At 35.5% G+C, this 15,053-nt stretch overlaps 2 protein-coding genes across 4 annotated transcripts in view; one reads left to right on the top strand and one right to left on the bottom strand.

The window, feature by feature from the left end:
• The window catches only part of LOC126474928 (negative elongation factor A), a 152,462-nt gene extending 142,846 nt beyond the window's left edge, over positions 1–9,616 (bottom strand). The window contains exon 1 of one of the 3 annotated variants that reach the window (XM_050102441.1): positions 9,401–9,616. In XM_050102441.1, coding sequence (XP_049958398.1) covers positions 9,401–9,610 — 210 coding nt within the window. In that variant the 5' untranslated portion in view covers positions 9,611–9,616. Of the gene's footprint in view, positions 1–8,649; positions 8,754–9,229; positions 9,378–9,400 lie in introns of those variants that run through there. The other 2 variants (XM_050102442.1, XM_050102443.1) reach the window with 2 other exon arrangements.
• Positions 9,617–9,880: 264 nt separating this feature from the next.
• Positions 9,881–15,053, top strand: part of LOC126473788 (uncharacterized) — a 151,102-nt gene continuing 145,929 nt past the window's right edge. Inside the window, exons 1-2 of the mRNA XM_050101062.1 lie at positions 9,881–10,127; positions 10,206–10,395. Coding sequence (XP_049957019.1) covers positions 10,005–10,127; positions 10,206–10,395 — 313 coding nt within the window. The 5' untranslated portion in view covers positions 9,881–10,004. The remainder of the gene's footprint in view (positions 10,128–10,205; positions 10,396–15,053) is intronic.

Raw genomic sequence — 15,053 nt, 5'->3', positions numbered from 1 at the left:
AGACATTTCGAACAGTCCTTTTCACAAAACACACTGCAACCGTGTCAAGTGACAAATTCCTCACGAAAACACAGAACACACTGGATGGTCTCAGATTTCTTAGAAGCCTCTTCAGTAAACAGATTAGTAGTGAAAAACTACAATAAATAAACCTGTAATGAACACCAATGACAAAGAAACTACAACAAATAGTAAGAAATACCTACAACAACGAAAGTGAAAAGAAATAACTGCAACAAAGAAAGTTTTAAGGAATAACTGCAACAAAGATGATACAAGTGAACAATATAACAAATAAATTAGTAAGAAACAACTTTAGTGAAGACACACAGTACCCTTGAAAATTTTAAAAAAAAATTTTACCATAAAACCTGTGCAACTTAAAAGTGGAATCTCTCATTTACAGAGAATAGAGTACTACATGGTACTAATCAACAGATAAAATCTAACTTTTCTGGATTGGCATTTTGGGGGGGGGGGGGGGGGGGGGAATCTGTAAATTATAAAAAAAAATTCAAAAGGCGACAGTAGAAGAACTTTGACAGATATGTCCAAACGGAGGATACCATTGCAATCTTAAAGCAATTATCTTTCAGATAAAAAAAAAATACAGCATTAAAAAAATTTTTTTTTTAATTCGCATCTTCAAAATGGTGTTCGCAGTGTCATCTTAGGAGGCCTGTATCTAGGGACAGGAATTTTTTTTGGAGAAAACAAAAACCATGTGTTCCTTATGTACTCTTGAATTTTAACATACGCTAAATTCAATAACATCCGAGACTATGAAGGTAACCCCCCTACCTGAAGTGATATGGATTATGCCAAATATTATTTAAACAATATATAAGGACAATCTGTAGTCATTTAACATGAGCAAACTTGCGCAAGAATACTGGCCTATTTATTTATGAACCAACCATTACTTATATTTATTATAAATTATCCGAGTGCAACAAATGTTTATGATTTTTCTTTACTTCAATATTGTTGTAATATATTAATTTAGTTCAGGAAGTGGTCAACTTGAATCAAACCATGCCCATGAAGTTTTAGGACGATGTATTTTTGGTGGGGCTGGACTTCAGCCAATGAAAAAACAGACAGTAGCGGAACACTATAGGAATTAAGTGGAGACTGGGACTTTTCAAGTGAAGAGCTCAAGGGAGCAATTCTGGACACTTTATGGAGTTCTTGAAGAAGGCAGACCTGCCTGGCCTGCAGTAATATGCGTGATTCGATTGTTGAGCTATTTGATTCCAGGCAGTGAACAGCCGCTATCATACTTCTGACGGGGCTTTCTAATCAAGAGGTTTGAGTGTACTCCCGTGTTTGACTCTCCAACTACTTCTGCTGGATTTACAGGACTGAGGATAGACAGAGCATGAGTTGTGATTCTTTGTATCATGTAAGTTAATTTGTGCATTGTCATATTGAACTCTGAACTGTTTTGAGCTGATGAATATTTCGTGTACTGTGATTATGAAAGGAACTTAGTTTTGTGTATCTTTAATGACTATTTAGTTTGGGATTGTGCCACCATTCTCGTAACACACTCAACCTAGCTTTACTGCAGTTGATAAGGGTATTTTCTGCCTATATTTTGATTGAATATCATAGTACCACATTCCGTTTACTTGATATGTCCTTTCTTAAATAAACATTATTCAACACGATGCTCTGCAATCCACATCAATTACAGACGTTAGAATAGGATGTCTGATAATATTCATTTAACTTTTATTTTGTTGTTCTGTGTATTTTATTAACTTACAATACTAGCCAAAGCATAGGCTATTTGACTGCAGGGTCGCAGCTACAGGTTATTATTTGCAGCAAATAAGCTGCGGGGCATCAAAGCAGACATACATGGCTCAACCACTTGACTACATCGAGCTATTGTTTTATTTTAAACAGAGCCGGGCGTAACCCAAGTGCCTGAAGTAGGAGTAACTGCAAGTAAACACGCAACTGGTTTGCTCATATGAACTGCTCTTTGGAAGACAACTACTCATCATTAACTGTTATGTACCATTGCAACATCTACCAGGAGCAAGAGAGGTTCATCCACAACTTATGGTAGCACTGTCACGTGACAACGCAACAGGTCAACGTCCTCTGCCATGAACAATGAAAATGCATGGAGCCTTCGAAAATGTGAAAGCAAGGTTGCAAAAATAAGTTTTTTTTTGGCCCATCCAGTTCAAGATGAAGCATTAGCGATAGTGGTAGACGGAAGCCTGTAGGCAATCAGCGCATGTCTCAATCAGTATGCAGCAAGGCACTAGTAGATATTGGATTTTTTCTCTCGTAAACTCGAGGAGGCTAAAATCAGGTGCAGCACAATGACCAGAAGCTACTTGACATTTACAAATCCACAGAACACTTTTGCCCTTATGTGGAGGCCAGGCCTCTTGTAATCATTACACACAACAAATCTATAACAACTGCCTGTAGCAAACACAACGTTAGCTGTTACCCACATCAATTTGCCAGCTTCAGTTTATCGGCCAGTTGACCATGGGCACATGGCACATAGCAAGGGTGAAGACTGCAGTAGCCGATTTTTTCTCACAAATTGGAGCCATCTTGTGCACAGTTTGATTACAAGCAACTCAACGCAACACAGGCTATTGACAGACAGTTGAAGGAATATTTACAAAGTAGTTTAACACCCTAAAGCTTAAACTGGTGCTACTTTCAAGGGCTATGTACACGATTGAGCGCGATTCTCCAAAACCAGCCCCCAGCCACTGCATGCCAAAAAAGTTACACAAAGTGGTTTTTGTTAGTATTAATACATGAGCCTATCCAGGAACAAAAACAAGCATTAAACCGTTGACAAAAAGGTTTCTGTGGCCCAGCATAAAGGAATATTGTCAAGAACATGCATAGCATGCCAATGTAAAGTGAGCCAATACGTACACAAGCTGGTGGGAGAGTTTCCAGAGGCAATGTACATTCAAACAGTGTCGATCCACTGCCTTAATCAGAAGGATATAACTATATTTGCCACGACTGACAGATACACCTGATGGGCAGAGGCAGTCCCAATCAGTTGGGTCTTGGCAGACAATAGGAAGATTTTTTTTAACAGCATGGCTATTACAGTTTAGCTGTCCATTGCACATACTACAGATTGAGGACATCAGTTCAAATCAACACTGTTTGTGGAGCTGTCGACATTATGCAGGTTCCAACACCAACAAACAACCACCTACCACTCAGCAAGCAACAGGATGGTAGAGTGCCAGCACTGGACACTGACAGCTGTACTTATGTGTTATGAAGAGAGTTGGACTTCCACACTGCTGCTGGTTATACAGAGCCTCCACACTGCTTGTAAGCTGGACATTAGAGGCATCAAAAGCACAGATGGTATTTGGTGAGATGTTACACTCATACAATCAGGTGTTTTTATTTGTTTTCAAACACAAGAAATACGGAGGACGACAGAACTGCTATGTTAGCTACAGTAAATAACGACCTAGACATACAGGCTGCATCTTTCACTGGCATTGTGCCATGGAGGACATACAATTTTCGTACACAGAGATCTGAAAACAAGCTTTCGTGTAACGGAAAGAACGGATGCAGTACATCGGCTGTGACAACCCCATCCTCTGCTCTGTTCCAGGTTTTAAAATGTGACAAACATACAATATAGGCTAGTTACAATATAACAAATCACAAACGGTGTCACTCAGTGAGTTAATCCAGCGTATCTGCTTACATCAAACACTGCTATAGTTTGTGAGGAAAATGAAGAAAATGCACCCTTGACTCCAAAGCAGACCAATGGAGGGACTGGGAAAGTGTCACCCTTGGCTCAACAAGCAAATTGGAAAGGAACACCGGAGATACCGGGTCATTCCATGTCAAGTCACCCAGGCCTTGACACCAACCATGTCAGATTTTGATGAAACTTGGTACAATTACTTCTTTTATCATCCTGAAAGCACTTGTACAATTTTTTTGCTCTATCTCTTATAGTTTTTTATATAAATTTTTAAAGTTTTTAGATTTGGCGTTATTTCAGCAGTCTGAAATCTTAACTTAAACATGTCCTCACAACTAAAAAAATTTGTATGTTAAAGAATACTCAAGATATCAGTATGAAATTTTGGAATAAGTTTGTGTATTATATCTAAATGTTAAAAAAATTACCATAAAGATATATTAAAATCTTCCAAATGAAAAAAAATTACAAGTAGTTGTTGGTTTTTTTTGTTTAGTTTTACAAAAACTGCAATATCTAGAGTCTCAGACCTGATGGAAAGCTCAAATTTGTTTTAAAATATTCTTAATTGTATAGGCTATTAGAGAAAAGAAAAATTATGTTGGCTTTTTAACCTGTTCAATAGTTATCTAATTTTTTAAATAATATTAATTATATTTTAAAAATAAAAAGTACCAAGTGACTTAGACACCAAAAATAAGTTTTTGTCTTCTTGGAGTAACAATGTATGCTTGGATTTTGTTTTGTTATTCCTGTGTTTTGATGTAAAATATTATTAGTGTTAAATAGTGCTTGGATAGTATTTTATTAAGTTTATTCGAACTTTCAGTAAGTACTGTTACTTAGTTTACAGTGATTCTTTTCCAATATCCTATAAAAGTAACCAGAACAGTAATCAGACCAAAAATGAAATCAGTATGTCAGATATTCAAACCTGTAGTGTAGGGCTATTTAAAAAATCCGACTGTTTCCAAACAACCTACACACCTTCAAAAAAGTTACAAGTGGTACCTGAATTGAGTGAGGAAGAAAAAAATTAGATCCACTTACGATCTGGAATTAATCTGTGTGAATTTAAGAATATATGTTCACACCACAGCTACTACTTTTTAAATGTTTTTGAAAAGTATCAAACAACATGTGTAGACCCACAAAAAAAAAGCCCATCAAGTCGTTGAGAAGTGTAGGCTTGGATCTCTCTAAACAATTACTGACAATAAATAGTAGCATAAAACCTGGACAAAAGCTTTGCTCAACATGCCGTAACTATTGTGAGGAAAAATTAAGAGTTGAAGTCAATGAAAGTGAAACAGATGATGAAGTCATGGTTGAATTAGAATCATTGGAATCCAGAAATGAATCCCTTGTACAAACAAACATTGCTCTTGATAATTTAGGTTTAACACCAATAAAGCTTCGTGGCTTGTCAGAACAAAGTAAAGGGTCTTATTTTAAAAGGAAGGTTAGTAGTATTGAAAAGACTGCAAAAAAAGGCGGTTTCAAAAGCATTAAAATATGATGCACCAAGTTCTGATGATGAAGAAGATACAAGTGTGGTCGAGAAAGCAAAGGATTTTGATGTAATGATTTCTCTTATGAAAGAGAAGCTGTCATCTGTTGGAGTCGAAATAAAGTGATGAAAGAATTTAATGTAAGTGAATTTAATGTAAGAAAATTTAATGTAAGAAAATTTAATGTAAGAAAATTTAATGTAAGAAAATTTAATGTAAGAAAATTTAATGTAAGAGAATTTAATGTAAGAGAATTTAATGGTCCGACAAGCTAGAAAGCTAAAATCTGAAAAGGGCATTTTGGAAACTCCTGGTCCAAAAAAAGGTAAAACTCTTTCTGAAAATACAGTAAGACTTGTAACAGATTTTTATGAAAAGGATGAAAGTTCCAGAGTGCTACCTGGAACAAAAGACAAAGTAAGTGTTCAAAAAAATGTGTACATGCAAAAAAGACTCATTTTGTGTAACTTGAGAGAACTCTATTATTCTTTCAAATTGGATAATCCCGAGGTAGAAGTAGGATTTTCAAAATTTTGTTTCTTGACACCTAAATGGTGTATCCTTGCTGGTGCTGCAGGCACACACACTGTATGTGTATGCAGTATCCACCAGAATGTTAAACTGTTATTGGATGCTGTGAAAATTGAAGAATCTTATAAAGACCTAATTAAGATGCTTGTGTGCAACACGGAAAACCAAAACTGCATGCTACATCACTGCGACAGCTGTCCTGCAAATGCTGCACTAACTGAGTACTTAACTGAAAAACTAAGTGAAGATTATGATTTAGAAGAAGAAATTGTAATCAGTCAGTGGGTTAACACAGACAGGGCAGAAATGATCAAACAGTCTATCAGTGTTGAAGACTACATTTCTTTATTGGTTAGGTCATTGGAAAAGCTCACCCCGCACTCATTTATAGCAAAATCCCAATCAGCAGCCTTTAAAAGATTGAAAGAAGACCCACCACCCAAAACAGCAATTATTGTGATGGATTTCAGTGAAAATTATTCCTTTGTTATACAAAATGAGATCCAAAGTTACCACTGGAATAGAGGTGGTTGTACTCTGCACCCAGTTGGAGTTTTCCTAGGAAATGAGGAAAACAATGTTTTTGGTTCCAACCACTGTTTTATTAGTGATGACCAAGAACATGACACTGGTTTTGTTAACTTTGTACAAAAAGAAATTACAAAGTGGCTGTCATTACATCATACTGACATTGACTCAGTTCACTACTTTACAGATGGTTGTGCTGGGCAGTACAAAAATAGAAACAGTTTTAAAATTTGACTGAACACTTGAGAGACTTTAATTTGAAGGCCCAACACTTTTTTTGCAACAAGTCATGGGAAGTCAATTTGTGATGACAGCAATCGATGTGTACAAGTTTTGTGAAAAAAATATTGAAAACATTCATTTTCACTTTATTGACAAAAAAGAAGCTGATTTGCTACGGTTAAAACTAGAAAAACGTTTTTTCAGCAACCGGAAACATTCCTGGAACAAGAAGTTTCCAACAAACAACCTTGAAATTAGAAGGACTACAGATAGTGTAAAACCCTCCGTAGTCTTTTCATTCCATTCTTCTACTGATTGGGTTCGTGTTGAACCATGCAAATCATGATGGTAACTGGTACTTTGGACAGGTAAAAACAATATTCAATGATGGAGAAGATGCAGAAATTCTATTTCTACATCCTTCAGGACCAGCTGCATCATTTTATTGGCCTGAAAGAGAAAATTCTTGCATAGTGCCTTTGGAGCACATAGTCTGTGTAGTAGACGCACGTCAATCAAGCGGCACTGGAAGAATGTATTACTTCAAAAAAGTCTGTATCAAAAGAACTGAAAGCTCTTGGATGAAGTGGAAAAACAGTTTGAATCAGCATTAATGTTTATTAAAAAGACAAAATTACTCAAAAAATTCAATGTTTCAAGCAATAAGTTGGATTATACATAAGTGTTGTAAGAACACTATCTTTGTACATAATTCTAATGTAATCTACTATAATTAATAAACATGTTAAAAAGCCATCATTATTTTTGTTTTATCAAGTAGCCTATATGTTTAAGAGTAAATTAAAACAAATTTGAGCATTCTATCAGGTCTGAGACTCTAGATATTGCAATTCTTATAAAACAAAACATCAGTTTTTATATATATATATATATATATATATATATATATATATATATATATATATATATATATATATATATAAAAAAATAGAGGGAAACATTCCACGTGGGAAAAATATATCTAAAAAGAAAGATGATGAAACTTACCAAACAAAAGCGCTGGCAGGTCGATAGACACACAAACAAACACAAACATACACACAAAATTCTAGCTTTCGCAACCAATTGTTGCCTCGTCAGGAAAGAGGGAAGGAGAAGGAAAGACAAAAGGATATGGGTTTTAAGGGAGAGGGTAAGGAGTCATTCCAATCCCGGGAGCGGAAAGACTTACCTTAGGGGGAAAAAAGGACAGGTATACACTCGCACACACACACATATCCATCCACACATACACAGACACAAGCAGACATTTGTAAAGGCATATATATATATATATATATTCCATAGAAAGTATTAATATATTTTAATAGTATCATTTTTATCTTCAAATATGTATAATAAATAAACTTGCTGCAAAAATTCATGATGTTATCTAAAAGAGTTTTTAAGATAAGCAATTTTAAAGTTTTGAATACAAATTAAATTTACCATTTCCGAAGGTTCGGAAAACGCAAAACACAAAAACTTTAAAAATTTATTTAAAGAAAAACTAAGAGATACAGCAAAAAAAATTTGCAGGTGTTGTCAGGATGGTATTAGAACCATTTGAGCCAAATTTCATGAAAATCTAAGGAGGTGGGTGTAAAATTTATTTTTTATTGGGTGATTTGATATGGAATGACCCACCAGCAGTATGTGCCATGAATACCAGCAGTCTGGGGGGGGGGGGGGGGGGCACAGATTTCAGATTAACATTTGAAGTCTGCTTTGGACAGCAGACACACAAACATTAGCATATTATGTTTAGTATTTGACATTAAAGTTTTGACAGTTTTGTGTGTGTGTGTGTGTGTGTGTGTGTGTGTGACCTGATCATTGTGTTAATTAATCGTGCACAATAAAATATATAGAATTCAGAAGTGCTGATTCATTGCTTCAATAACGAGCGGCGAAATGGAGGGTATCTACAAACACTTTCGAGAATAGAACAAACATTTGAGTAAGTCACATGATGAATAGTATTTCAATATTGCAACGCCGGCTGGTTTCCATCAGTTACATACGTCAATATAATCTACATTAACAACAACAACAACTTGTAGGGTTATAAAAATATATTTTGAAAACCCGATTGTGACTAATAAATAATCGGTTACTCACTTATATGAGCAACTGGTAAACTGTAAAGCTTTGGGCATTCGACGGCACAAATATCATTTCAGCTACCGTAATATACTTCTGTCGTAGAACACACACACACACACACACACACACACACACACACACACAAAGCGCGCGCATATCAAAAATATCACAACCAATCGTAAGCACTGAAAATACAACAAACGAAATCTTACTACATATACAACCGGAAACGACTGTGAAAACACTAGATAAATACTTACAATTTAGTTGGTGCATGCAGCTTTAGCTTTGACCGTTAAGCATTTCAATGGGTATAATTTTTAACTCTACAACTTAAAAGTATGTAGTACGAAACGATCTACATACACGTATCGTTCTTCAAGACAGTGTCATCTGCTGTTTCCTAACACTTAAATAACATAATTACAGCTGAACATCTAAATTCAAAAATCGCTGTCACTACCACAGCAGAAAATCACAGTTTACTTTTGCAAAGAAAAGAACCTTTGGGAGTAACAATTGCCACATTTATCAAGCAGACGGCGACAACCAATAAGCTATATAAGAACTTCACTGCATTAACTACTTAGTTTACCGTAACACTGGTATGTACTGCAGTTCACTTCTATTGTCTTCCTTCCACCAAGGCTTCCAGCTTCAAACACAAGTTGATCGCAAAACATTTTTGTTCGTTACGTCACTTATCAGCCTATGTTACGTCGATATATTTTACAACTTATTAAGCGCACTGCATTGTAAACCATACCTCGTCTACGTTCCTTCGAGGTATGTGAAAGAATGACAGAAGTAATTTAAGCTTGACTTGTGTTTGCAAGTCAGGAAAACAGTCCTTAATGTTTTTTAGAACTTCGGGGTTGAGCTGCGAGGTAATTGATCCACCCGTCCACGAATCATTTGACGTACCAAGCTTATTGTGAAGCCACAACGATGTATCACTGTCCCTAACATTCGCCATATTAAGTGGTATAATACTGGGTTCTGCCGTTAGGATCGCATAAGTCGTACGTACTACGTCCACATTGACATACTGGCTACATATAAACTTTTCTAATTTAATATGTAAATTAAACCGAAATTTCTTTTAAAATATTAGATACATAAATTTTGTATTGTAAATTTGCTCTGGACCTCTCTTCATATATGAAAAAAATGTAAGACCAGTACTTAAGCGACTTCATCGGTTATTTAACTCTGGCGGAATTTTTAATTGTCGTCATGACTCCGAACTATAAACACCTTGTATCTTGTGAATGGAGAGGCACTGTGTATTGTAAGACAAGGTTTCTCTTGTGAAGGCAGCATAATATTTTCATACACAAGTAGTTAATTTTAATAATCAGAACACCGATATGCAGAATATAATTTCAGCGCAGAAGTGTGACAGGGATCACAATACTAATCACGCAGATTTTAGTAGCAGTAGCCTGGAGGAAGTCCCAGATTGTGTTTTGAATCATTTTAAATTTCTAAAGGTAATGCGCATGATCTTACATTGTTCGGCTTTTGTTTACTGTTACCATGAAATAACTGAAATGTTCTGCTTCCTGCAGTTTCTGTATTTAAACAACAACGAATTGAAAACTTTACCGGACTGTTTGTTTCAACGTCTAAACTCTTTAAAATGGCTCGACGTTAGAAATAACCATTTGACAGAACTACCAAGAACTATTGGAAATCATCCGTTTCTGGAAGTTATTCTTTTACAAGGAAACATGATCAGAAAACTACCTTTAGAGTTAGGTAGGTTACTATACCAAAGCTAACAAAGAAGCTAAACTAGCCTTATGTTGCAATGTTTTATTGAAAGTTTCAATAATAGCCTAAGTTTGTTGCAGACAATACAGTCACACTAGTAATTTTGTGTCTGATTTTACATTGTACTGTTGCTTTCATATTCCAGGGCCAGTACTTGTGTATACACCATCGTAATGATTACTTTTTGTTGACATCAATAAAAATTTTACTCCCCAGACATAAGCCGTTTGTTTGTGTGGCCATCTTCCGCAGCAGTTGTTAACATTTGTTGTTACAGATTATCTATCTTGAGTTGACTGCAATGTAACTCCAGATGCGTTTTGCTTTTATAAATAATAAGCGATTTGGCAACAATTTTGAAATCCTTGTTGACTGGCACTTACATAGCTGAAAATATTTCACTGCTTACTCTTTCATTTGGAAAACAGAATGGTGTGAAAAATTCCAATCAGTGATGTTCTTGTAGATTTTCCTGACGTCTATCGAAGTTTATATCACTATTATTAAGACTTATGGCCACAGACATTATGTATGTAGTTGATTGATAGTTTGAGTTTTATTTGGTTGCACTAAATTACATTCTGTCAAAAGTTATGTTGTAATGAAGGACAAGTCAAAAATACAATATTATATAGACAAAAAAGAAGAAAAACAAACAATATTGTACTGGAGACATTATTAGTAGGAATACAATGTTACATGCAGGTCTTCAAGAAAAACAAAATAGCCTACTGCAGATGGTATACATACAAGACACACAAAACTACATCATTAGCATGCAAATTACATCATTTTCAATGAACTAAAAAAAATCATGACCCAACCATGTATGTATAATTATGAAAGTAATTGGTTTCTGCAGGCACATGAGGAACATTTTGTGTCAAACAGCCGTAAGTCCACAATTACAAAATGAGAAAACAGAATTTTCATAGAGGCTTTCACGCAAAAGAAAAGTATTCTGTATCAACCTAAAATTCTGTTCAGTGAACTACCAAAGGAAATTAAAAGAATATCAAAATTCCACACCAGAAAAGAACTCACCTGCTAATTAGCAAGAGTGTTTATAGTGTCAAGGAATACTTGAACCATCAGCATGCAGAATAGGGCAGCTTATTTCCTGCAGAATAGAGCAGCTAATTTCCTTCATCATAGTGACCCCGAAGTGCTCATGTGAGAATAAATGGTATTCATTTATTATTGTAATTTTGTATGTCACGATTGTTATGTGTATGGTTTCTTGTTATGCATAAGAATATGTTATTAGCCAACATACAATTGTAATTCTTTCATGCCCTCTTATCTGTGTAAGGTCATCTATGACACAACCTGTATCATTTTATAATGATGAGATACATGGATGCTAAATAAAATTTGGATATAACACATCTTACTCGAAACTTGAAGCTCTAGAAATTCATTTAAATTATATACAGTATGATTTATGAGGTACTGTTTCAATTTCTTCTTGAATAGATGAGGGTTGTCGGTGTCCTTTTTAATATTCAGTTGGACCCTATTGTAAATTCTTATTCCAGACTGGATAACTCCTTTTTCTGCTCTGTTGAGAGTTACTGAATCTTTGTGAAGGCTGTGCTTTTGTCTTGTGTCGTGATTGTGAAAATCACAGTTGTTTTGGAAAAGTTTTTGGTGGTTGATTATAGATATCAGTGAGGAACTGTACTTACTTTTGAGTGTGAATATCTCAAAGGCCTTGAATGCGTGCCTACGTAACGTCCTATTTGTAACACCACAGATCAACTTCACAGCTGATTTTTGTAATTTAAAAACTTTTTCCATTTCTGTAATATTTCCCCAGAATGTTATATCTATGATCTATTGTTGTGGACTTCAGGCTGAAGACTGGTTTGATGTGGCTCTCCATGCTGCTCTGTTCTGTGTGAGCCTCTTCATCTCTGAATAACAATTGCAACATACATCCTTCTGAATCCGCTTACTGTATTCATCTCTTGATCTTCCTCAGCCATTTCTACCTCCACCCACTTCCCAATAAATTGGTGATCCCTTGATGTCATAGAATGTGTCCTACCAACTGATCTCTTCTCTTGGTCAAGTCATGTCTCTCTAATTCTATTCAGCCTTCCTTATTAGTTATGTCATCTATCCACCTAATCTTCAACATTCTTCTGTACGACAACATTTCAAAAGCTTCTATTCTCTTTTTATCTAAACTGTTGGAAGTTTCATTTCCATACATGGCTACACTCCAGACAAATACTTTCAGAAGAGACTTCCTAACATTTGCACCTATATTCATTGTTAACAAATTTCTTTTCTTCAGAAATGCTTTTCTCGCCATTGCCAATCTACATTTTATATCCACTCTACTTCGGCCATCGTCAGTTATTTTGCTGCCCAAATAGCAACATTCGTCTACTACTGTTTCGTTTCCTAATCTAATTCCCTTGGCATCATCTGATTTAATTTGACTATATTCCATTATCTTTGTTTTGCTTCTGTTGTTGTTCGTCACATTGATTAAACATTGTACTGCAACTGTTCAAATGTGTGTGAAATCTTATGGGACTTAACTGCTTAGGTCATCAGTCCCTAAGCTTACACACTACTTAATCTAAATTACCCTAAGGACAAACACACACATCCATGCCCGAGGGAGGACTCGAACCTGTACTGCAACTATTAAGGACGTAGCACTTTCTTGAAATTATACTTGAGCTACACCAGATAGAATTATGACAGTCTCAGCTCCTCCACCACATATGCCTGCATTTATTTCAAAGGTTTTCTATGAGATGCAGTAGAACCTCAAATATGCTTTTGCTGTGAGAATAATAATGAAAGATTTATCTAAAGTTGGTCTTAATTTGAATATGTGTTGTCAGTTTTTATCAAAAGCTGACCAGTTTAATCATTGGATTATCTAATTTGCATTAACGCTGTCATATTTTATCTTAATGTTGTCTAAGAGGAAGGATCTTGATTATTTTGTGTTAGATTAAAACATGGTCTGGCACATAACTTACAGTGAAAGCCATTGCATTGATAAACTGTTTGTCAGCATTTTTGTCAAGGACAAATTATCCCAGTGAGCATGACTGATAAATGATAAAGAAACTATTCTTATGAATATTATAAAATAATACCTTAAAATGTTAATCCAGTTATGTACGTTCTAATATTTTTTATGACATTTGATCTTTCCATATGTATATGTTTTTTTGGTGTACATGTTTTTTCTACCAATAGTTTGGGAGATGATGCAGATTGGAACTTTCAGGTAAAGTGATACCTGAAAAACCCTTGATTGAAAGCAAAACTTTTTATTTCTAAAGAAGAGCTTTGGCTCTCACAGATACCCAAACCTCTTTGGGGGATTACTGAAATAAAACAATCCTCTTGTTTTATATTCCTGTTTTGAAAGTTCCGTAATTCCAATGGTATCTAATAAGTGATTTCGCGCAATGCATTAAATCTTATAAAATGTATTATTCCATTTGTTTACTAGTAGGTCATGCTTGTCCAATATATGTTCACAATATTTTGCATTTACAAACAAAGCCATAATTAAGAAAATTTAGGTTAGCATCTTTATCTTTCAGTTGTTGTTGTTGTGGTCTTCAGTCCAGAGACTGGTTTGATGCAGCTCTCCATGCTACTCTATCCTGTGCAAGGTTCTTCATCTCCCAGTACCTACTGCAACCTACATCCTCCTGAATCTGTTTAGTGTATTCATCTCTTGGTCTCCCTCTACGATTTTTACCCTCCACACTGCCCTCCAATACTAAATTGGTGATCACTTGATTCCTCAGAATATGCCCTACCAACCGATCCCTTCTTCTAGTCAAGTTGTGCCACAAATTTCTCTTTTCTCCAATTCTATTCAATACCTCCTCATTAGTTATGTGATCTATCCATCTAATCTTCAGCATTCTTGTGTAGCACCACATTTCGAAAGCTTCTATTCTCTTCTTGTCTAAACTATTGACCGTCCACGTTTCACTTCCATACATGGCTACACTCCATACAAATACTTTCAGAAACGACTTCCTGACACTTAAATCTATCCTCGATGTTAACAAATTTCTCTTCTTCACAAATGCTTTCCTTGCCATTGCCAGTCTACATTTTATATCCTCTCTACTTCAACCATCATCAGTTTTTTGCTCCCCAAATAGCAAAACTCATTTACTACTTTAAGTGCCTCATTTCCTAATCTAATTCCCTCAGCATCACCTGACTTAATTCAACTACATTCCATTATCCTCGTTTTGCTTTTGTTGATGTTCATCTTATATCCTCCTTTCAAGGCAATGTTCATTATGTTCATCTGCTCTTCCAAGTCCTTTGCTGTCTCTGACAGAATTACAGTGCCATTGGCGAACCTCAAAGTTTTTATTTCTTCTCCATGGATTTTAATACCTACTCTGAATTTTTCTTTTGTTTCCTTCACTGCTTGCTCAATATACAGATTGAATAACATCAGGGAGAGGCTACAATCCTGTCTCACTTCCTGCCCAACAACTGCTTCTCTTTCATGTCCCTTGACTCTTATTACTGCCATCTTGTTTCTTTGTAAGTTGTAAATAGCCTTTTGCTCCCTGTATTTTACCCCTGCTACCTTCAACATTTCAAAGCGTATATTCCGTTCCTTAACCTATCTT

Source organism: Schistocerca serialis, chromosome 4 (genome assembly GCF_023864345.2).
Source record: "Schistocerca serialis cubense isolate TAMUIC-IGC-003099 chromosome 4, iqSchSeri2.2, whole genome shotgun sequence".
In the NCBI taxonomy this organism is placed as follows: domain Eukaryota; kingdom Metazoa; phylum Arthropoda; class Insecta; order Orthoptera; family Acrididae; genus Schistocerca; species Schistocerca serialis.
The sequence above is the reverse complement of the archived record's forward strand: the minus strand, read 5'-3'. Positions and strand labels throughout refer to the sequence as shown.